Below are 24,230 nucleotides of genomic sequence, written 5' to 3' on the forward strand. Positions count from 1 at the left end.
AATGGTACTCAACCATCTGACCTACTTAATTAACCAAGTTAGATAACTCTAGTTTGCATTTAATGCAAATAATAGGCCTTTATTATTTGACTTAGAAATTCTGGTTAAGGTTTTGCATGCAAGCACACATAGGTTAATATCTCAGCAACTACTTGAGGTATTGCATTGAGACTTTATACAATGGTATTCAACCACCCAACCTAATTGAATAAACAAGTTAGATAACTGTATTTTGCAAATAATGGCCTTTTATTATTAGACTTAAAAATTCTGCTTAAAATTTTGCATGTAACCACATTTATGTTAGTATCTCAGCACATCATGTATTGCATTGAAATCTAATCTAACAGTGATCCATGCATGTTTCGCCAAAACATTTCAATCCTTACACTGAAAAGCGGCGGAATAGTCGAGAGCGCAGTCTCTGTGACAGCTCTTGTTTTTTTACATTTTGGCATTTTTTTTACAATTATGATATCAAAGAGTAAAACATTTAATTAAATAATTGTCCTGAGATTCGTTATAGAAAAAAAACTTTTTTTGGTGCCAATCTGTATGTAGTCCCTTAACTCCCTTTCATGTTCAGATTTATCATAAAAGCTTTCATAGGCTTTCAAGCACAGTCCCAGGGAATGGAGCTCGTTCGACAAAATAGTAGGACAATAATAGTTTTTCACGACAAAAGTATGATTTTTTACATTCAATTTTCAAATTAAATCTAGTTTTAATACAAATTTGAAAAAACAAAACTGTTGTTGAAAACAATTTGGTAAGTCAACCAGTATTACATTTTATCCCATGAGATAATCAGTAAAAAGTTTTAACAATCATATAAAGCTCACTGTCCCGAGAATTTGCTATGATGACTAAACAGAAGAAATAATGAGATGTTTTGACAGAAAGTGGGGAAATGTAAGAGGCATTTTAAAACAGTGGAAAACTGGTCAATGTACGGGCTTACTTCCAATGCTTCTGGTAAACTTCGTTTAATATTGACAGTTTGAAGTGAACAGTGATGGCCTCAATGGCACCACACTTTTTATATATTACTGCAGATAAATATCATTTGTCATGACAAGTCAAAAGCATAATTCTTGTAGAACCAATGGCATTTGTAGTCTTCTTCTGTCACTATGTTATCTAACCACTGTTATTATATTACCTTTGACCTTTCGGTAGTTGTTATGTTCCAGTCGTAGGCATGGAGCAAGAGTAGGGTGTTGGAAGAAGATAAATGTTGGGTGAGGCAAACTCCATGCAGCAGTTGCCTTTGCAGTACAGTAATTACTGACAAAATCATGACTGCATTCATAATGTGGATTCTTTTTTTCAAATGAATTTTACCCTTGTGATTTGAAACATTCATTATCCCCCACGGACGGATATGGATATAGGCTATATATTATAGTAATCGCAGGAGTGTTTGTGTGTGCGTCCCTGCAATCTTGTCTGGAGCATAAATTTAAGTCTTCGACATAATAATTGACTTTAAACTTCATATACAGATATATCTCATTGAGGACAAGTGAAGTGCACAGGATCCATAACTCTGGCTGCAGTATCTTTTGGGTTATTACCCTTTATTAATTTTCATACATATTATTTGTCTGGAATATAACTTGCAAATTCCTTTAAACACTAACTCCAAACTTTATAGACTGATACATCTCATTCAAGAGAATTGCAGAGCACCAAAACCATAATTCTGGCTGCATTACTTTTACTTATTGCCCTTTATTTATTTTCATACTTTATCCTTTAACAAAAGGTGAAGTTGATATCGTACTGTTCTTAATTCAGCTGGAGGGTATGGCAGTCTAAATAGATAATTTGGGAATGAAATGTTTATGTTGATGAAAAATATTCAGATAAATTTTGTAGATTATCACTTCTTCCCTTGTAAACGTGGGTGGAGTTAATTTGGCAACTTATTTAGAGCAATTGGATAAAAGTCTGAGGTGCATAAGTTCTCCTACAGCCATTTATTGGACCTCAATTTTTGTCAAAGTGTTTTTGCAAATCAATGATCTTTAAAAAAAACAGTGAGATAAATTACAAAGAAATTTAAATTTTAACAATACATTTATTTCATAAACACATTTGAATATCAGATTAAAAGAACAATATTTGGCACAACACCTATTATACCAGTGTAATAGGAGAATTTAGAAAGTACTGTTTTACAATTGAACACAGACATTGTCCATTTGCCCTATGTATGACAAAACCAACTTCTGTACACTCTCAACATCGTAGTATTTGATGCAATGTCTATCACCTGCATATAAATCACTTTGTATTTCATTCAGAGTGCTGTGTATTTAAACTGCAGGTTCCCCAATATAAAATGTATTATGCAGGTAGTACTCATGTATTATGCAGGTTGTACTCTACATTCCAAGAGTAAGTAAGGTACATGTACATGATTTGCGGAATAATTAGGGTTTTTTTACATTTTGTCACCAAATGATGCACAGTTTTGTAACTAGCCGACATATATCAAGAACATTCCTTGCAATTATACATTGAACATCGATTTCTTGTCTTTCACATGTCTGCCACTTGCCTTCAAGATTATTCATTAAGTACCAAAACCTCGTTATTCACTCACCCATTTTCATGCTTGAATTATAAACCAGCTGTTTGAGATTAAATGCATCTTTTGAAAGTAACTTCATGTACATTCTAGTGACTACACATGTGTAAGGTTGATTTAACCATTATTTGAAAGTTATCACTGGTAGAATGTGTAAATTCATTAAGTCATTAACAAAATCTACAACGTATACATTTCAGTCTACAGGTGTAGGTGAGAAACTTGTGTGCAGAGTGACATCCTGTATTACACAATAGCTCCAAATGAATAACATTCCCTGTCCACCATATCAAAACATTGGGAGGCAAACTTTGCCAGCAAACAGCTCAGATATGACAGTAAAAAATATTGCCAGTATAAAGAGTACGTAGGATGTGCCGACTTGCGTCTGGTTAGGCAGTTTGTATGGCTGCCCTCCTATCTCTTCGATGGCAAATCCAACAGGAAAGATCACTGCAGCTAGGCAAAATAAAGTCACTGAAAAAAACCAAAACATAAATAAACATTGAGCTAAGCAAAACAAGTGTTTTTGTGTAAATTAATACTGGTATGTAATCAATATAAGTTGGACATTGGGCCGATTGTACATAACTTTGTTAAAGTTAACATCTTGATAAACGACATCGCTGTTAACTTTTAACCTGAACTATTTGATGATGTGCTCACACATATAAACAGTACAGCTGTCTGCTGAAACAGCTGTCTCAAATCTTAAAGAAGAACTGCACATCGCAAGTGTATCCATTAACCTCTAATAGTTAACAATGGTGGCCTTAACAAGATTGTTAACTTCAATAAACTTCTGAACAATCTGCTCATTGATGATCAACTGCAGAGCTTATTTCTTAAACTACGGCTTTCCTGAAAAGTAAACGGAACAGAGTGTATAGAGAGGATATAGGGAGATAGTGATTGAGACATGAATTTGGGACTAAAGCTGTTAAACTTGACAGCCTGACTATCATGTGGTGATACATTGTATATCGACAGGAAAACATGGGACATGGGGCTGGACCCAATCAAAAGGAGATTTATCTGTTCAAAAAATATGATCAATATTGAGTAATTTGGACAAACTTAGTAGAGTAAACCATGGCAGAGATATTCAAGACTACATCATATCAGACTAATTTTAAACAAACTTGAAAGTGTTATATATACTTAATGTTAATAGCATCTGGCCCTCCGGTTTTCAACTACATTTGTCCTACATTTTAGCACTAAGCCCTGCATACTCACTGGCTGTGAATGCGATCCATCTGGCATACTTGATAACATCACGTTTCCATTGTGATATCAGTTGCAGGACGCAGGTTACTGTGAGACAGAAGATTCCTAGAGAGATGAGGATCAGTGTAAGCAGCCACTCGACTGACGGGCGGGGAAATGTGCAGATCTCTGGCCGGCCGTAGATAACCTGACAGTGCTGAGTTAGCCCTAGTCTCATGTTACCTGGAAAATAGATGACGTTATTGTGTTTAGGTTTTGTAACACAATGATTCTTTAAATATGCATAGCTAAGTGATAGTTCTAAAAATTGCCCCTGCTATTTCCAGGACCTGGGGCTTGGGGGTATTAATCAATGTGTAACCATATAGAAATCACTTGGTCAAATCCCAACTGAGAGATGAACAATGTTTCTGCAAAGCTATTTTAACAAGGTAATAACTAATAAGTGAGTAATTAATATATAAACTGATAGGACGAAACCCAACATGTCAGTTTTTCTTAATTCGAACATTTGTTTGCTATGTTACCATTAACATCACTGACAATCCACTCCGGGTGAACCAGGCTGGCAAAGGCGAAAACATCAGCGACGAAGAAGAGAATCCCCGACACAACAGTCAATTTATCCATTTTATCGTCAAGGAAGGTTTACATGCTTCAGCTGGTTTATGGAATAGTATACATTGGAACGTCATACACTTGACATATTTTCAAATGTAGAACATGACATAGACTAAGTAAAAAGTATACAATTTTTCTAAGTCAAAATTATAATTTTGATTGATTTTTTGTCGAATTAGCTTAGACGAAAAAATAATTTGCAATAATATAATTTTTTATATTTTGTGATAGGTAAGAGTAGTTCCTTTATGAATGATTTCGATCATGCAATTAATGAAATAATTTATAAAATACATTATCCCTTAAACACTGCTGCCTTCGATTTTCTTCAAAAACCGTTTTCGTTCAATACAATTTTGATACTGCACGGGCAAAAATGTAAACACGGAAGTGAAATTGCTCTGCTACACAGACATGTGAACACTAGGTCGCCCGTGTAACTTGGAAACCGAAATGTCTAAGAAAAAACTTGCAGAATTAAAGTTTCTACCAGTGGTATATACAGTTGAAGACGATATGAAAAATGGAGGAATGTCAAACGTCTTTTCTTACAACAACTTGGTCCATGCTGTGGCTGGAGCTGTGGTGAGATTCTATCAAATTAAAGTGTAATATTAGGGTCAGTAGGACATCCTCATAACTGAATAATTTGGTGTTGTCATTTTGGTAAAGTCATGGTTACCATACCTCTGAAACTTTTTCGCTGATAAATCATAATTGGCTATTCCGATGCATTAATGATAATAATGCAAGAGTCATTTGTAACCACGGCCCTCGAGGTCCGTGGGTATAACAGGGATAGCCGGGGAAATGGGCCGTGTTTTTACCTTCCCGGTGGCCCAGCAGTGCCGGGGTGAATGCGATGGTTTTGTATTCGCGCCAATTTTAGCGGGGAATTTGCCCTACTTAGAGTCCCTGTGGTGCAGGTGCATTTGGCGGGGATTTTACCATCAGTTCGTCCCTGCAGGTTGGGGGTTTTACCCGGGCTTGGCTGGACCGAAAGTCAAAGTCCCCGCTATTCCCTGGATCTGGAGGAGCTGTGGTTACAAGTGACTGGTGCATAATATGATTATTGTCACAATAGTTTTACTAATTAAAGCCTTATTTCTATCAATTAAATTAAAGATTTTTATCTATGTGTTTACATTCAATAAAACCAAACTGTCAAGGTTTCATCAAACCTGATCTTCAAATTTTAAAGATTGATCTCCATTATTTCTATGACCAATAACAATGCTCACTCCCTGATCATTTATACATCATCAACATCTTAATAGGGGACTTTAGAGTATGGATGATTCCCGACATTAAGAATTTTGACAGTGTCAGAAAGACCACTGGCCCGGCAAATTCACCTGGCCTGAAAAAAAGGATAACCCCTCTAACCCATTGTGGGATTATGTAAATTTCCTGCAGCTTGCATATATCCAGTTGAGTCCAACATCGGAAGGTGCATCAAATTATAATCAGTTTAAAGTTTTGGGATGTAGGTCACAAAAGTATTGCTTTCTTTTCTTTCAGGGAAGTGTTGTCAGTATGACAGTGTTTTACCCATTGGACACGGCCAGGACTCGACTGCAAGGTAGGTGTCTACTTGCATTCAGAATGTCAGTGTCTCATTTTATCATTACTAAAAACCATTCAACACAAATGAAATATTGATTAAAGAATTTTTTATGCATAGGCATACATGGACATGTATACAACACAATGAAATTATAGTATAAACAGGGTTTCTAAAGTTCATGATTGAGAATTTTTAACTTTTGGCTATTGTACAGTAACTTTTGTGAAGATTTTTTTGCTAATACATTTGCATTATAGGAGTTTCTCTCAAATATTTTTTTAACCCTATACCGTATATAATTTATAGACAAGAGATACAAGACAAATTGTTAAATTCTCAAAAGATTAAAATTATGAATGAATACGAGTAAAAATAAAGGTTGTTTATTTACAAAGTTACTAGTAATACTATAAAATTAATCACAACAATATTGAGTTATCAATAAAAATATTTATATGATGGCCTTTGCCCATGATAAGGACACATGTTCGCAAAAATCCAAAATATACGGGTCCCTTATTTAAAGAGTTGTGTTCTTTTTATGTTTCAGTTGATGACAAGAGGAAAGCCAAGCACACACATTCAGTGTTAGCTGATATTGTACAGCAAGAGGGATTGTAAGTTTAAAACAATTATTTATTCATAAAAGGCATTCTTGGAAAAAAAATCATAATGCCCTATTAAAGTACAATTTATAATGTTTTCATACAATTTGGAAAACAAAAAAAAAATTATAAAAAAAATCATTTGAATTTATTATCTCGTACATACAAACAATGTCTTAGAAAATTACTTTCATGTTTGAATTACTGTTACATATATGTATATCATATAAGAACATATTTTGAATGCTTGCCAGCAGCGAGATATTATCCAATATGGTTTATATGTCTGTAGTATACTGGAATTATTTATGTTTGGAACTAGACTTACCAACATCTTGGTGAAAAGTAAGATCTTTCTTCAGACTTTATATGCATTCAATTGACTAAGTACATCTTTTTTTGTATTTCAGCCTATCCTTATACAGAGGTCTAGTTCCCGTGGTTACGACCCTATGTTGCTCAAACTTTGTCTACTTCTACACATACAACAGCTTGAAGACGGTCTTCCTTGGTGCTGATATGAAAACCAGCCCTGGGAAGGACCTCACAATTGCATTTGTATCAGGTAGTACTTTTTGAATAATTGGTTTTAAGTTGTGTTTTAGTTTAAACATTATCTATTTGACAAAGATTGTAAAGAAAGCTATGATAGCTTATACTAAGTCACTCTCATTGGCAAGATGTTGTATGAGAGTGTGGTCTTGTGTTGTGGGGGAAACCCGAGTACCTGGAGAAAACCCACTTGTCCGGCTTGGTGATCATTAACCAAACTCACATGTGTCCAGGCTGGGAATCAAACCCGGGTCGTCTTGGTGAGAAGCGAGTGTGCTAAGCACTGTTCTAACTGGACAACCAGTTGTGTTTTAAATATTTATACAGGTATTTGTAAGGGACCTTTTTACAGATCTTATGTTGGCGATGTTTTTTTAAACTTTGTTGAAATTTAGTTATTTTTCTTAAATTTATAAACAAACCCCAAACAGCTACTGGCAGCCTTAAATCTCTCAATTTTCAATAGAATTACTATATTCTAAAATAGAGCATTTTAAAATATTTAAAAAGCTTTTATTAAACTTTTGATGATATTTTATCCTCGAAGCGAGCACATTGCACTTGAAATTTATATTTTGATGTCTGATCCATGTCCTTTATGTTTCCAATCCCAAACCCTTGTTGTGCAAATGCCTTGGCATTAAGTAATAAGGACATAAGCACTTAAGTAGCATCAGTTGCAAAACAAAACGGATGAAACTTGTAAGGACTAGGGAACGAGGCTCTTATGTCGGTAGCTGATGCATTACATCAAAATTTGCTAAACTACCTTACATTGTGATGCGCCTTTAAGCTTATGTCAATATTAGAATGTAATGTGTACTCAGAAATTGGAAAAAGTAACCAGAATGTCAGTGTTATTTTTTGTTACAAATTATTGTTCAAATGTTGTTGACAAAACATTGAAACAAGGATAGAACTTCATTTAATGTCTGCTCCTTACAAAGTGGGCAATTGTAATAGATATGATGTTTTTACCTTCAGGTGTGGTGAATGTGTTGGTGACCACACCACTGTGGGTTGTGAATACACGACTCAAGCTTCAGGGTGCGCATATGGAGACGGAGGAGATGCATGAGAATACGGGCAGCAGATACAAGGGCATTCTAGGTACAGCTGTTTTGCTTTGTTAGGGTACCTTAAATGGAAAAATAAAACAGGGAATGAATGTAATTTTGTTCATTTAGGCCACATTTAAGTGATGTTTTGTTCCACAGTTTTACCTATTTGTTCTGATGACAATTTCAATTTAATTATCAATGATGAGTTTGTTTGTATTTTGTTTTTTTAAAGACTTTTTTTTCTAATATCTTTTTTTAAAGACTTTTTATGTCAATATTTATGGAGTACAGTCTTTTTTATTAAATTTGTATATTTCAGAACACAACAGTACCGTAATTTAAGTGCATTTTTAATGTTTTTTAGCAATAAGCAAACTCTGTCCTCATTTCAGACTGTCTAATCAAGATAGTGAGAGAGGAGGGTTTGTCTGCATTGTGGAATGGGACCAAGCCATCGTTAGTGCTTGCCACAAATCCTGCCATTCATTTCATGGTGTACGAGGCAGTGAAACGTTACTTCCAGCATTACTTCAGGCAAACTGTAAGAAGTTAAAAATGTTGTGTTGGAGTGCCAGGTTTTGATACTGGTAAGGGTGCATGAAAGTTTGGTTGGTGTTCACTAACTGGATAAGTGGGTTTCTTCCAAGAACTCCTAGTCCTATTGACCCCACACTCTGACAAAAAACTCAACATTTTCTCATGAGATGATGCCAAAGAGAAAATTTACCTCTAAGACATAAGATTTCATATTTATGAATATAAAAAGATTATCTAACTGATCACAGCAATCACCTACCAATATCTACTATCAGTAGCTATATAATAAATGTCTTTTAGAGCTAATAGGATTAATGTGCCATGATAGCATAGTGATTGAGTGTTCGCTTTTGGTGCAGAAGGTCATGTGTTCAATCACTGGCCATGAAAGACTTTAAAATATGGTACTAGTAGCTCCCTTGCCTGGTTCTCGGCACTAAAAGGTGGTAGTTTGCAAATGGTGTACTCAGTACTGGTTTAAACCCAGGAAAGTTGAAAGTATCAATGCTTTACACCAAGCACATTCGATAACCAAGAGGTCTATTTGCAAGGAAATAGCGAATCACACCTGGACGTCCTTGTATCTCACTGTTTCTTCAACTCTGCTTATATCTGGATTTGACTGGTAATTGCAATCACTTCTATCTCATGGCACTTATGGCATTTATGGCATTTAAACAGTAAGTCGTGATGGCTACATGGCAGGATCAAAGCAAAAATGGACTAGGGCAGACTTTCATAAACTCTATGTGATGATGGGATCAATGCGTCTGTTACAGGAGTTGAGTGGATTCATGTACTTCATTATCGGTGCCATAGCGAAAACTGTAGCCACTGTTGTCACATATCCACTACAGATCATCCAGTCTAGAATGAGGGTGAGTCCAGTAATTAAATAGTGATAGTGCCTCTAGATTAATTGGAGGTTTATCATAAGAACATAACGTAAAGTTTATTTTCATGGAATGTATAGCTTACTATCGCTTACTATCGAAATCAAAATATTTAGAAGCATTCATATAAATGGTATATAATTCTGAAACAGAAGTAATAGTACAAAACATTATAAAAATTATTTCAATGAATTAAGTTTTTAATGAGAGTGTATATTTAACTATTATATAATATTATACCAATAAAAGTGTTCAAAGGCTCGTCACACATTCAAAAAATTGTCTTTGGGACACTTATAAAAATGAAGTATAATGTCTGATTGATTGATGATGGTCATAACTGACCACCCCCCTTGAGGACTTAATATCGCTTTATTTTTACCCAATTTCTGCGTTAAAAATGATATTAAACAATTTTTAGAGTGTGCAATGCCAAATTTTTAGTCCTTGCATAAAATGTACAACTCTCTTCTCATTTATAAGTCTGCTTTAGCAGTATAATGCAACAAGCTTCAGTTCAATTATGGCTACATGTGTTTAACCCAGGGTATCTTTGATTGGTAATGTTGAATGAACATGTGTTTACTGGCTTTGATAAACTCTAAATACTTTTATAATAATTATAAAGGAAGGAAAGTCATGGATAAATTGTTGTAAGCAGTATTAAGATGTGAACTTTAGTGATATTCGTTTTCTATTTCAGGCTAGTTACAAAAAGGAGAAAAAATCCCACAGTATTATTGGTGCTTTGTCGGATATTATGAGGTACCAAAACGCTTTCCGAGATTATATTACTTGTCATCATTACGATGTAAAAAAACTTCTATCTTTAAGTACAGGTTAAAATAGTTCAAGCAACAATATAGGCAAGTAAGAATATTTTTTGGTGTTCACAAAGTAATAAACTACGGGAACAATGTTTTGAGCATTTTCATGACTGTAGGAATTTGTACACTGAGAAAAAGTTTTAAAGAAATGTTTTGAAAGTTGTTTATGCTTTTACAGTTACAATTTACAATATAGATCAGAGATTTGTATAACAGTGGTAAACAAACAAGCATGAAAATGTCAAATTCACTATATATAGGACATATTTTTCCTTGATGCATATAACAATTGTGGTCATGTAGGTTAATTGGCCAGGTGGTAAACTCACCAGCATTTCGATCAAATCGTCCAAGATTTTATCCCCATTATGATATGTTTGGGTTATAACCTTGAAGGGTAAAGGTCTTTTAATCATATGAACCAGTATGTAGGTTTTTATGTATGTGTTTGTGCAAGTTTATTTCTTTCAGAGCTTGTTAATTTATAATCGCAGTTTAATATGACTTTTACTTTATCTCCAGGGTAAGTGGGCTGACGGGTCTTTACAAGGGTATGGAAGCCAAGCTTCTACAGACTGTGTTGACCGCAGCCCTCATGTTCATGGTGTACGAGAAGCTTGCATCCGCCACTTTCAGGGTTATGGGGCTGGAGTATGTCCGCCCAGCCACCGTCAGATAGCGCTACCACACTGCTCAACATTAAGCGGAAAACCAGCATTAGATAACTTTACCAAAAACCATCATGAATGTATTTTATCGATTCATCTTGTCTTGTTTACTTTTTTTAATGAATATTGAAATGGAACATTTTTTATGATTTTTTATGATCTGAAATTCATGAACCTTAACCAAAGGCTTTTGTTTAAAAGTAAATATGTATGTAAATATATTTGTTAGTAATTAAAGCTAATTTACTCCAGTTTAAAAACAAAAAGTCAATGTGTCAATTACATATCACTGAGTAATGGACTCCATAGTATATGACATTATGTAATGTTCCTTGTTTCAAACAAATAAACACCAAGTTCTGCCCTTTTATGTTGCCTGATGGTAAAAATAATTCAAAGTCAGTTATCTTTAAAGGTAAGAAAAAATTATTTAATGTTTGGAAAAAAATATATAGTACTTGTAATGTTGTGGTTATGTTTAATCTGAGAGAGAGAATATTGTCAAAGTTTGATTATGATAAATTATTAAATATGGCCGGGAATTTATGAAAGGCTTTTTCTATTGATATCAGTGTTGTAAACAATTCTGAGATATTTAAAATATGTGCTCAAATCAAATTTAATAATTATTGTTTTCATGGTCATAGTGACCAACGTATCAAGGTTTTTTGAAATTATGAATCAAATTTGCATCCATAATATTCTACATTTCAATCATAACTTGAGTGTGAAAAAAAGATTGAGACTTTGTGATATCCTTTTTGTTGTTGTTGCTGCAATTGTTGTTGTTGGCATGCAAAAAAAAAATGTTGGCCATACATGTATGATCTCGAATATTAAAGTATTCAAGAAGTTAATGTAAACCTGGTTCACTAGTATACCTCAATATATACATATTAAAATAAAGTATTTTAACACCTTTAATAAACCATTTTAGACCAGCACTTTATCAGTTTTAAATGAAACACAATTATTTTCAACTTCATCATGTGTGCTGCTATTTTGAACATAGCAGAGAATTTTCTATGCCTGTAAAATATATTTTAACTTGTTTAAAATGACTTTATAATTGAATTACTTACTTTCCTATAGAGGATAACAAAGAAATTGAGAATCAGCATATGTGTAGTAGGACTCTGGCCAAAAATGTTAAGTTGAAATATGCCTGTTATGTTGACCACCTGAGAAAAGAAACAGAAGAGCATTTGCATCCCCTTGTGGTGTTCTTGTTTCACTTTCAATCAGTTTTGCAATCCATCCATTTGGACAATTTTATTGCATTATTTTTAGCATTATTTTTATTATATATACTATTCATGATTGTATCTATTCAGGACTTACATGTACATTGAATCTGTTTTAGTTTCTACTCAAACAAGTTGAGTTATGTAAATCAGAATGAGTGTTTAATTCCATTCACTAGGAAAGTGGGTGAAGTTATTTTTGTACCATGTTGTCAATTTGAATAGTGGTATAATTTATCCACAATATAGTTATAGCACACACTAAAGTAATTTCTTGGATAAGCTAAGCCTCCTTTTTATCATTCTTATACAGGTTAATGAATAGGCGAAAACGAAGAAAACACCTAACAACATGGTACAAAATATGTATGTGTCTTATATACACATGATGTGTTTAACTTGATTATAGATGCATTAGTTGTGAGGATAATCCTGATATAAATTTGTTGCTCAAAAGTGTGATACAATCTGCTGTTTAAAGCTGAGTTTAAAGTATCTTCACTAAATAGTATCATTACTGTTTCAACTTTTTTATAGCCTATTTTGGGGTTGTAGTTGACATAATAATTATTTTCATCATGATTTAGTTAATTTACACATTATATAATGTCAAATTATATTAAACAATAAAAATATTAATGAATATTTCACAAATTATTGATAAAAAGTGTATTCATGTATTGTATGTAATACATGTTTAAACAGAATGGGACGTTTCCCATATTAGTGCCATAATCAGATCACACTTTACTCGCTGGAATGTTTTTATATATGTATTTTAAACATTGGTTTTATAAAGTGCACGTATCTTACGTTTATTTTTTATATTCTTTCACTGTTTCAGTTATAATGTTATGGTCATGACATAATTGTTGTGAATTAAATGCTTGAAAAATGAAAATCATGATTGACAACTGTATGTTGGCACAGTGTTGGGGTATGATGATGTTTGTTGGTCTCAAGCACAACATGATAGTTTTTTAAATGATTTGTTTAATATACACATGCTTGACCAAATAAAACATTTTCAGATATATTTTGTTCTTGTTTTGAAAATATTACATAAAGGGCCGATTATTCAGACGGTCTTGTCAGTGGGACAAGGTAGCCAGAGATAGGTATGGCTATTAGGTTATGTGTTACTTTGTACATAAGAGAAAGCCTGTTATCTAGTCTTTCATGATCAAGCTTACACCACTGTATAGACTGCATCATGTCAGTGACATTTGATGTTTGCCCATAGGCAGCCGTACGTTGGACAGATTTGAATTGGTATATGTGGGTATCAGCGAAAGGACACCAAACTGTGGTGCAATATTCAAGCTGTGGGCCGACAAGAACTTTGTAGGCAGAAGTTTTTAATGGTTCAGAGTGTACCTTAAGGTTTTTCCCCAGGCAGCCCAAATGTGCTGTTTGCCTTCTAAGAGATGCGATTTATGAGAGTGTCCCACAATAGATCTGAGGACAGATCAACACCATGATATTTTGCTGAGGATACAGATTCTGATAAGCAATGGTGAAGTGTGTACTGTGTTGGAATTGGATTTTTGGCCCTTGTTATGTGAAGGACTTGACATTTAGATGGGTTAAATTCCATGTCCCATTCATGGCTCCAATGTTCAAGTGTATCAAGATCTTTTTGGAGAATTTCTGATTGTGTTGCCGTTGACCGAGTTAAATAAATGGCAGTATCATCAGCAAATAGTGACGTTGGATTGAACATTCGGAGGAAGGCCATTAATGTAGACTAAAAAAAGAAGTGGCCCCAGTACAGATCCCTGTGGGACTCCAGATGAGACAGGTATGGGTTCTGATGGCAGGTTTCTCGTGACTGACTTTGTCGAAAGCATTGTAAAGTCAAGCAAGTTTTTTGTTATGGAGGGATTTGACAAGATCATCTACCAGCATAAGGAGCTGGGATTCACAGTAGCGCTTTTCCCTGAAGCGATGTTGGAGTTCATAAAAGGCATTGAGCTTAGTAAGGTGTTTTGAAATAGAGGATGCGACTATATATGTTGTGCACATAATACATGTGAGGGAAATGGGCCTGTAGGTAGCGGGATCCGAGCGCTCCCCCTTTTTGTAGACTAGATCCACATTTGCATCCTACCAAATTTTGGGTTGAATTCCACAGTCAAGAGACTTTTGGAAGAGATGTTTCAGAATTAGTGACACTGAAGTCGAAAGGTTTTTCTAAATAATAACACATATTATGTGAGATGTATTGTTGGCATTCATGTTTCAATTACATGTATGTGCTCATGTATTGAAATAAAACAAGTTCAGCTGAAACGGTTGTCTATATTGTTGTCAGAAATACTTATTTAAGCAATAACTAATATTTACACACCAACTTCAATTCCTGATATGAACTGCCGTTCGGCAATTGCGAATATTTTCCGATAAACGCAACATCTTCGGATATGTTTGGATCGCAAATTATCGCATATTAATATACAGTAGGTATACATATAAATATAAAATTGTTCATCTTGTTATTGTTTGTATTGTGTCACTGCGGCAGGTATCGAAAAAAATCAACATATTAGAAAGTGTTAATTTATAATATGTGAAATGTATTGTTGGTATAAATGTTTCAATTTTACGTTTAAATGTGATGACTTTTTTTGCCGCGTTAATGTGACGTCATTTGATAAATGTTTCCGGTTACGGTCGGGGCGTTCTATTTACAGAATGGGTGTAAAATAATTACTGTTTGGTTTTCTTGAAATGAAATGAAGTATTTTTTTTAACAATTCTTGAATGAAGTAATGATTTATTAGCGTAAATATAAGTAATGATTTGCGTGATGGATGTCATTATCGGGGATATGAACGCAGTTGGGCTGGCTAAAGTATGCGTGGAGACCCCTGCGTTCATACCCCAAATAATGATATCAATCAAGCAATTCATTCCTTAATTTCCGAGCCTAATTTTGGAAGGCCGATTTCTATCTGCGTTGGTTTACCTGGTAAAAGGAATACTTTTTGGCGTATTCAATTCAATTTGATATAAATATATTTTATAGTACACCGATTTCCTGACATTTTACTTAGAACCTTATATTTATATGTCTGGGATCTTTAATTTTTCGATTGTTTGGAACGATAGTATTGCCTTGAGCATGCTATGCCCCTGATATATTTATTTTATGATAAATAGATTATGAATATTTCACAAGTGTAAACAAGAAACATGTTCACAATGTTGTAGACATAAAATGAACCAATCATTGCATATCAAAAAATAAGTTGTCTACGTTTCAAAATATAGAATATTGCTACCTATTTTCACAAACATGATTAATCATATAACATGCATACACTGACCCACTTCTGTTCAACAACGAGTTTCTTGACATGATATTAGCTAAATCTATCTTTCATTCTAACCTACATTTCATTTTGGAACCATAGTTTAGCGAGATCAAGGGTTCATGTTGTGTCAAAATTATCAAATTTGTGTCAAGGACAACAGAACCTCTTGACTAATAATAAAAATAACCCGTATTTATAAAAAAGAAGATAAAGTTCAGGTATCCGGGCAGTAATGTGAGAATGCTTGATGGCTAGTGACCCCATATTATTTGGTATCAATTGAAACGACGTCGAGTGCAGAAAAAGGAAATGTCATCAAAATACTGAAAATAATATATCAACCATTTTTTCTTGACCTATTTTTTTCGCAAAAAAAGCACGGTAGATCATTCTACTCCCGATTTTGGTTCAAATAAAGAGCAATAATGCATCAGACACGTGTGATAGGTTTATGTATCATTTGCCCGTGGTTATTAAGTTTACATATCAGTAATCAACAGACAATCCCTTTCAAAAACACCGTCATTACATTGGGTCACAAGGTCTCAACATTTATCATGAAGTGAATGAAGTTATCAGATTATCGTTGGCCCAGTCTAAGGTTCGACAATGATCGAATTGCATCATCGCATGCAATGAGCCGACCCAATCGGAACACCTCGGCCATTTACCATCGAAAACAACCGGAACACCTCGGCCATTTTCCATCGAAAACAACCTCGGATGAATATGGGCGGTTTACAATGTCAGAAATCTTTACAGTTAACCGCGCTGCAAGTAGATCGCGCATTAATTTTAATTTAGCAGTTAAACTTAAAGACTTAACTCTTGGGAGTCTTAATTATTTCTGCAATAATACATTTCACTGGCAATCAGTTCAAACTTAGTAGTACAAAATACACGTTTTACATAATTATAATTGTCCGTTCATGTATCCACGGTAAGACGAAATACTGTTGATGACGAAGTGTGAAGGACCCTTTGTATATAAACAGACGACAGAAAGTCCCAGTAATTCCATGATATTCACACTAATGCATTCATTTTCTAGCAAACAGATTTCCTTGGAAAATTATATAAGTTGTAAGTGCCAGAATCCGATATTCATTTTTAAAGCAAGTCTAAATATGGTATTTTTTTCAACAACCCTTGTATCAACAACTTGTTTTCAGATTTCAGCGCATGTAATCCATGTTTGGTTATAAGGGAAAACATGGGTGTTTTTTTTTTTCGAGTCCCCGCGTGAGTTTGGTGCGAGGGCGAGTCAATTTTTGCGAACGGGGACAGTCATATGTGTGGGAAATTGTGAATTCAAGCATAAGTAATAAATGCATATTTATAAACTGTCCCCTCCCCTTCCTTGAGGGTAGTGAAGTTAAAAAATATTTCTGACAAAGAAACAAATGTTAACAGGAAATTATTCAAGAAAAAATGAAAGTTAATTACTGAGGTGGGAACCTGACCTCCAAGAAAGTTGGTATTGTCCGTCTTAAATTTAATTCATCAACTACACAAAACCCCGGTTTCTAAATAAGGCATCCTTTGAAGTACTGTTTCTATAAATGGACTAGTTATCGTGATCGATGATAACTTTGTTTACGATAAATAGTTACTATGAGTACCTATCGTTGTGATAGCGACTGATTTTAGCCAAAATTTCAAATTTGATTGAATTTGGATTACTGTTTCCTTTATTTTATCAAGAGTGTCTGATTACGAAGGTCGGTGCTCCCAGGGACCTTAAGGCCCCAAGTCCCCTCTCCAACTGGGTCAGACCATAAGGACCTAGCTCCGAAAAGGGCCAATCCAGTCATAGTGTTCTATCAGTGCCTACTTGAAACCAAGTCTCGTTGGTTGCACGCAGACTCTATCGGGGCCAGTTTTTGGGATGGCGCATGCGCAGTGGTTAGTAAAAACTGAATAAATTGACAGTTTTTCTGACGATATAACCGCGAGAAAGCCCGCACCCATGTCAAAAATTTCGTTGTCAAAAATTGGTTTATTCTGAAAAAGGAAATATCAAGCTTAGGCATTTAAAGACAAAACTGAAAAAACAAAAATGTTTTTCATTGCGTTACTTCTTGCTGTCGTTGTGTCTGGTTATTTGTGAGTAATTAATTTCTTACTATTTCTTTTCCCGAGGAATAACAAAAATTACTATATTTTTTTTTTTTAAATATGTTTTTCTTAAACCGATTTTTTTACCATTATTCATATTCTTATATTTTTTATTTTAAATTAATAATTTTGACTAACGTAAGAAGTCAAGAATGAATACACCGCTTGGATGTTAAAAAAAATATATAAGCGAAAAAATAGGCGTTTTTAACTTCATTTCAACGGTTTTCTAAATATTGAGGAACACGTCCACAATCGATGTAAATGTGGTTCTAGGTTCCTAAAGTGGCATTTCTCGGTGTTCAAACGTCTGGCTATCCCCGGGCCAGACCCATGCCTGGTGACCGGGAACCTCCTACCCATTCTGAAACGGGTGAGTAGAATATTGGATGGTATGCTTCACATAATCTGAAAATATATGATGTACGGACACATACATATTACAATCATGAATATGGCTACAATGAGATTTATCAAAACAGAGATTCTAATTATATAGTTCGCACATTGCGTTGTTCTCAGCTGAAGTAAAGAAAATGCTGAATTTGATTTAGTAAAAGACATTTAGATGAGCGAAATTTAGAGTAGCTAAAATACATTTAAATGTGTCTTCAGTGAAAACGTTTTATTTTAAGATTTTATTTCGCTAATTGGTTGCGCTGTAAAGTTGAGTTGGTGACCATGTGTATTCCTCCAACCCCAGGGTCAGCTGGAGGCGATGTGCAGCTGGGAGCGTCAGTACGGGCGCGTGTTCGGCTACTATGAAGGCTGGACGCCCGTCATCTCCGTGGCCGACCCGGACATTCTTCGGGAAATTCTCGTCAAAGACTTCAACAACTACCGCTCTAGAAAGGTAGGACAACATACGATGCATTTAATAATTGTTTACGAATGATACCCATTACCTGATACAAATGATTGAAATTACTGTGCTGTGTACACTTAGATCAACGCCCGCAACCACGCTACATTTTCCGTTGCACTTCATAATGTAGTGTAACGGAAAATGTACCATGGTTGCTGAAGATGCATTATGATATATGTATATGTATTCTTTAACTGTTTTGAACGGTTTTCTGTCCACAAACAAAACTGTCTTTAAATTCTTACGTATGAAAAAGTTTACTTTGTGTCGGCAGTGAACGACGTTTCGCTCCAACTGCATTGTTTCGTCAAAAATGAACACATAAAAATGCCTCCTGAAATATCTGAAGGTTTTTTTGAATTTATTTTTATCGAACATTTCAGCCATTTCCACTGGCGCCGCGGAAATCCCTTGGTCTATTTTTGGAGAACGGTGACCAATGGAAGCGCAGTAGGGCATCCTTGACCCCGGCGTTCAGTACTGGGAAACTCCGGCAGATGTTCTCACAGATTAATGACAGTGTGGACCATCTCGTTTGTAACACTGAGGGAAAATGTGGAGAGTCATTTGATATTTACAAGTAAGTACCTACTGGAAAAACTCTTTATTAATCGGTTCGCTTTAAATTACAATGCAGACACAGCTCAAGGACATTTTGAAAATTTGAAAACCGGGAGACAAAAAACGACTCATTGGTTAATTTTAAAGTCGTCTGTTTTTCGAAGAAAACGGTCGAAGTATTGCGACAGCTTTCGTGTCGTCGTCAGTGACGTCGTCGGCGATGTTCAAAAACTGTAACCTTGGCCATTACTCAAAAACACTTCAGTATTTAAAACGGAAACATGGTACACATGTTGTGAAAGACAATATGAGCATATATGGCAAGGCTTATAAGTCATTGATATATGTCTAGTTGTGCCCCTTTTTTCGATTAAAAAACAACAACAAACAAGCGTTTGACGGTCCCCCGCGGTGCTCTGGCTAAGCCTTTTCCAACTTTGAAATTTTTTTGTTAATGATAACGTCTATGGATAAACATATAGCTATATTAATGTCACTTGCAACTTATAATTCTAAAAAACACATTCTGGTTGGAATACTGCTTTTAATTTCGTTTTGTATGGTCGTTTTTGTGATTAAGTAAGTTTTCTAATAAGTTCTATAATTTCTTCACGTTTCAGTCTGTACCAGCGACTGACCCTTGACGTCATCGGCAGGTGCGCGTTCGGTCTGCAGACGAACGTTCAGACGGACGAAAATGACGACTTCCTACTGAACATCCGGGTACTGTTTGACGGGCTCTCCAAAACCATCATACAACCGCTTGTCAGTAAGTGGGGAATAATCTTTATTTCAACAGCAATTTAAGCGATATTCCTATAACGAAAATTGAAATTTACTTTCAATTATTTCTTCGCGTAAAACCCATTTTGAATGGGATGCTATCAAGCATTAATCTCTCTTAAATTTGTAAAAACACAAAGAAGTTGAAATGAAACCAAATCACTTACTGTTTGTCAAAATGGTCGATTACCTATAAATGATAACATCTTCTTCACTTGCAGTGTTGGTGCCGTTTTTCTCCCACTTCCTGTTCGCGCTGAAGAACCTGGTGTTTCTGTTCGGAATGAACCCAGTCATGCGCCTCCGGAATCAGATGCGGGAAGTGGTCAGGGTCAGGAAACAGATGGGGGTACGTCCAACACCCGCTGATACTTGCTTCCACAAAAATATAGCTTTGTATAACTTGTCTAAAAAAACTAATTATCTCATCGTATAAACTTGGTTGACATTTCCAAACAAGAAAACCCATCTTTTAAGTATGAAGACATGAACGAGAGTCTTATACTTCTGATTTTGCAATTGGAATTTGTCGCTTATAAATTGAACTTCATGACATCAACGCACTCAACGTTTCGAACGGTTCCAATTAACGGTTTTATCTTTTTTCATCATTCAGCACGAGAACATTATGCCAGACCTAGTTCAATTGATGGTGTTTCCAAACTGCGAGGGTTCCAAAAGCACGAGGAAAAACATCGAGCCAATGAGCGACCGAGAAATCGTCGCACAGAGTATGACTTTCCTATTGGCTGGTTACGAAACTACGTCAGCAGTTCTTGCGTTCTTGACGCACGCGCTCGCAACAAATGACGACGTACAGAACAAATTATGCGAAGAAGTGGATGAGGTTTTAAAAAGCAAAGAAGTAACATACGAAATGGTGAACAAAATGCCCTTCTTTGATACAGTCATTGATGAAGTCTGCAGGCTCTACCCAACCGCCTCAATGTAAGACATTCGAATGTTTGATTATTTCTATTAGTATTTCGATCAACGATGAGGACTCAGGCCTGCAGAATTTAGTACCGCGATTCGAAATAAGGTATCATCTGATCTACTTTTTGACATGCCACGTTAAAAGAATGAATGCACCGTGGTTACAAAATGGGACGTATGATGTTGTGCGATTTAAAATAGGGCGAATTAAAAAAAAACACTTTATTTAAATACGTTCGATTGCAACGCAAATGTGGATTTGAAAGATAGCCGAAGAATCAAAAATAAATCTTAATGAGGAATAGGTATTTAATTATTTATAGAAAATAACGCAGAAAATGGAAATGTGTGAACATGCCTTACTTTATCAACCACACTTAGTCAAAACGTCCTCAGCCAATATCGGGTTTCATGTAATTAACTTTATACTAAAAATCCACCAATTAAGTGAATTTACGTTACCCTTTTTTAGGTCATGTTAAGCACTTATCGGTAACAGTTGAGGGCCACTCAAAATATTTTTTGGAATCGATTTTTTTTGCCTGTGAACAGAATTGTAAAACATGTCAAACTACGCTTGTTGCGCCTACAGCCTTTCAACGCTTTCAGCGCTTTGATTTATTGTAGTGCAGTAGGCACAAGTTTTTTACTACAAAAACACGGTGTATTTAAAGTCAACGAACTATTTATTTAATTGTATGGTATAAATGGAAACTCCGTAGATTTTAACTACTTCTGGCTGATCTACCATTTCGTCGACAGAATCGTTGATCGATTTGCAAATGATTTTTGATTGCTCAAACCTTTATTTAAACCGTCAATGGATTTATTGGAATAAAAAGCTTCGTCACCGAAGTTGGTATTATATTGATCTGTAAGACAATGTTCCACCTCCTTCCCCCAGGATAGTAACGCGTGTCGGCGCCAAGGAGCGGGTGTACAATGGCGTACGGCTCCCGGCGGGCATGGCCATCCAGGGGAACGTGTGGGCCCTCCACAGGGACCCGGAATTATGGGAGGAACCTGAGGAATTCCGACCGGAAAGGTACGATTAAAGTATTGAGTACAGTTGAATAGCATAAAGGTGATCACAAAACCGGCAAACGGTACTCCACCAGTCTTGGACAAAGGTACTCAACCAGTCTTGAACATGGGTACTCAGCCAGTCTAGGACAAGGAAACTCCGCCTGTCTTGTCCAAGGAAACCCTGCCAGTCGTGGACAAGAGTATTCAATCAGTCTTTGACAAATGTACTCTGCTAGTCTTCAACAAGGGTTGACCGCCAGTCGTGAACAATGGGTACGCCGCCAGTCATGGAGAATGGTTTTCCGCCAGTCTATAACAAGGTTGATCCACCAATCTTGGACAAGGGTTCTCTGCCTGTCGTAGAGAAGGATACACCGGTAGTCTTCAACAAGGGTAAGCTTGCCAGTCTTGGACAAGGGTACTCCGCCAGTCGTGGGGAAGGGTTCTCTGCCAATCTTGGACAACAGCACTCCGTCACTTCTTATGTTCACCGCAGCAAACTTGACTAAATCCTGGCAAAGCCGTGTTGACAACACGCGATTGATGTAATCTTACTTAGTTTATTTTACAGCGTTCAATATCACGGTAGCTCATTTCTTCAAATACTAGTAACATGTTCACAATGCAATGCCCGTTGAAGTTGTTTAAACTTTATTCACAAGTTTACATACTTCAGCTAATGAGACCCCTGTTAATGCGTTTGCCCGTTAAAGGTATGGTCGCTTTGCCTGAGTTAGGACAAATAACTGTTTTTGATGCAGCCTTTTGCATAAGTAGAAAGAGATCAATAATATCGCTTGAATTTTCTCCCGACAGATTCAGTGCTGAAAACAAGCCGAACATTAAGCCCTACAGTTACCTCCCGTTCGGGGCGGGGCCGCGCATGTGTATTGGGATGAGGTTCGCTCTCCTTGAGATCAAGGTCGCGGTTGGAAGGATTCTTCAGAACTTTACGTTCGCCAAGTCCTGTGAAACTACGGTAAATACCTGATGTTTAACCGTTACTGTCGAAAATGTGTCCTACGTGCGACATCGCTCTTAGTACTCCTGAAAAATGGCCCACTTTACTACTGTTAAAATTTCTCCCTGGAAACGAAATCGCCCCTAGTGTTTTTGATACAATTGCTCCCTGTACTACTGTTGAAAACTTCCTCTATTCTTCATATCGCTCCTAGCATTCTTGTTCCCTAGGTACATAATCGATCCTATGATTCTGATATAACGACCTCATTTACTATAGTGCAAAAATGTTTCCTATTTAGGTAAGATATCTCTCCTAATATTCCTGATAAATAGCCCCCTGTACTACATGTACTCTTCCAAATGTTTCCTAGATACGAACTCTCTTCTATATGGTTCTTGATACAATTGTCATCTGTACTACTTTAGTGCTATATCTCTCCTAGGATTCTTGATAATTGCACCCCTCCCCCTCCCCCCTCCCCCCCCGTACTACTGTCGAATATATTTCCTAGGAACGGCATCGCTTCTTTGTTCAAGGTCATCTGTACTACTTTTGAAAATGTTCCATAAGCACGATATCGTTCCTAGGATTTTGGATAAAATGCCCCCCCCCCCCCCCCCCCGATAAAGCTCCCCGATAAAGCTAAAAGGGTTCTTTATGTAATTTTCCACTGGCTTCTAACCAGGAACCCAAGAGTGATGTTTGTAAACTTATAAGCTGTCTTAACAATGGAGTTCACTAGAAGTTAGAGTACATTTATTGTCATGCTTTGTATGAATGAAGCATCCGTGCATATTTCGAAATTCCCATTTCAGGACAAACTGACCTTGATCACACGTGGCGCGATCGTTCCCAGAAATGGTGTGAATCTAAAAGTCATGAGACGTCACTCCATTTAGACGTCGCACTTTCTACTGTGTAGTGATGACGTCATATCTATAACATACATGTCGGGCGGAGGTGTCGACATCTTCCAAAACGTTTCTTGATAATATGATATCATATTCATTTTTGTGTCAGATATGTATTTTCAATACGGGTAAATAAAGTATATACACCGACAATTTGTAAATTTACAATTGCAAAACTTACGGCGCACCAATTAATGTACCGTATCTGTGTATTTAGCATTTATTAACCCTCTATTGATAAAATATATGTACAGCGAGCTTTATTAAACTAAATGAACTTTTAAGAGTTTTTTTTATGTTTTATAAAAAATCATATATCATTGTATTGTTCATTTCGCCGTATGAGAT

At 35.8% G+C, this 24,230-nt stretch overlaps 3 protein-coding genes across 3 annotated transcripts; 2 read left to right on the forward strand and 1 right to left on the reverse strand.

Moving 5' to 3' along the window:
- Nucleotides 1-2,063: 2,063 nt before the first annotated feature.
- LOC128245774 (uncharacterized protein C16orf52 homolog A-like) lies at nt 2,064-4,625 on the reverse strand. Its single transcript, XM_052964007.1, has 3 exons — nt 4,354-4,625; nt 3,836-4,048; nt 2,064-3,073 (listed from the first exon to the last, which is right to left on the reverse strand). The coding sequence occupies exons 1-3, from the start codon at nt 4,454-4,456 to the stop codon at nt 2,886-2,888; spliced, it is 504 nt and encodes a 167-aa protein (XP_052819967.1). The 5' UTR covers nt 4,457-4,625; the 3' UTR covers nt 2,064-2,885.
- Nucleotides 4,626-4,782: 157 nt separating this feature from the next.
- On the forward strand, nt 4,783-13,435 carry LOC128225266 (peroxisomal membrane protein PMP34-like). The gene is made up of 9 exons (XM_052935379.1): nt 4,783-5,032; nt 5,969-6,029; nt 6,565-6,631; nt 7,030-7,184; nt 8,156-8,281; nt 8,625-8,773; nt 9,549-9,647; nt 10,366-10,427; nt 11,012-13,435. The coding sequence occupies exons 1-9, from the start codon at nt 4,901-4,903 to the stop codon at nt 11,166-11,168; spliced, it is 1,008 nt and encodes a 335-aa protein (XP_052791339.1). The 5' UTR covers nt 4,783-4,900; the 3' UTR covers nt 11,169-13,435.
- A 4,295-nt stretch (nt 13,436-17,730) lies between these two features.
- On the forward strand, nt 17,731-24,166 carry LOC128221701 (cytochrome P450 3A4-like). Its single transcript, XM_052930306.1, has 10 exons — nt 17,731-17,824; nt 18,113-18,209; nt 18,540-18,689; nt 19,085-19,281; nt 19,883-20,031; nt 20,267-20,394; nt 20,662-20,993; nt 21,886-22,026; nt 22,824-22,986; nt 23,787-24,166. The coding sequence occupies exons 1-10, from the start codon at nt 17,778-17,780 to the stop codon at nt 23,868-23,870; spliced, it is 1,488 nt and encodes a 495-aa protein (XP_052786266.1). The 5' UTR covers nt 17,731-17,777; the 3' UTR covers nt 23,871-24,166.
- Nucleotides 24,167-24,230: the final 64 nt, after the last annotated feature.

This window comes from Mya arenaria, chromosome 2 (genome assembly GCF_026914265.1).
Source record: "Mya arenaria isolate MELC-2E11 chromosome 2, ASM2691426v1".
Taxonomy (NCBI): Eukaryota; Metazoa; Mollusca; class Bivalvia; order Myida; family Myidae; genus Mya; species Mya arenaria.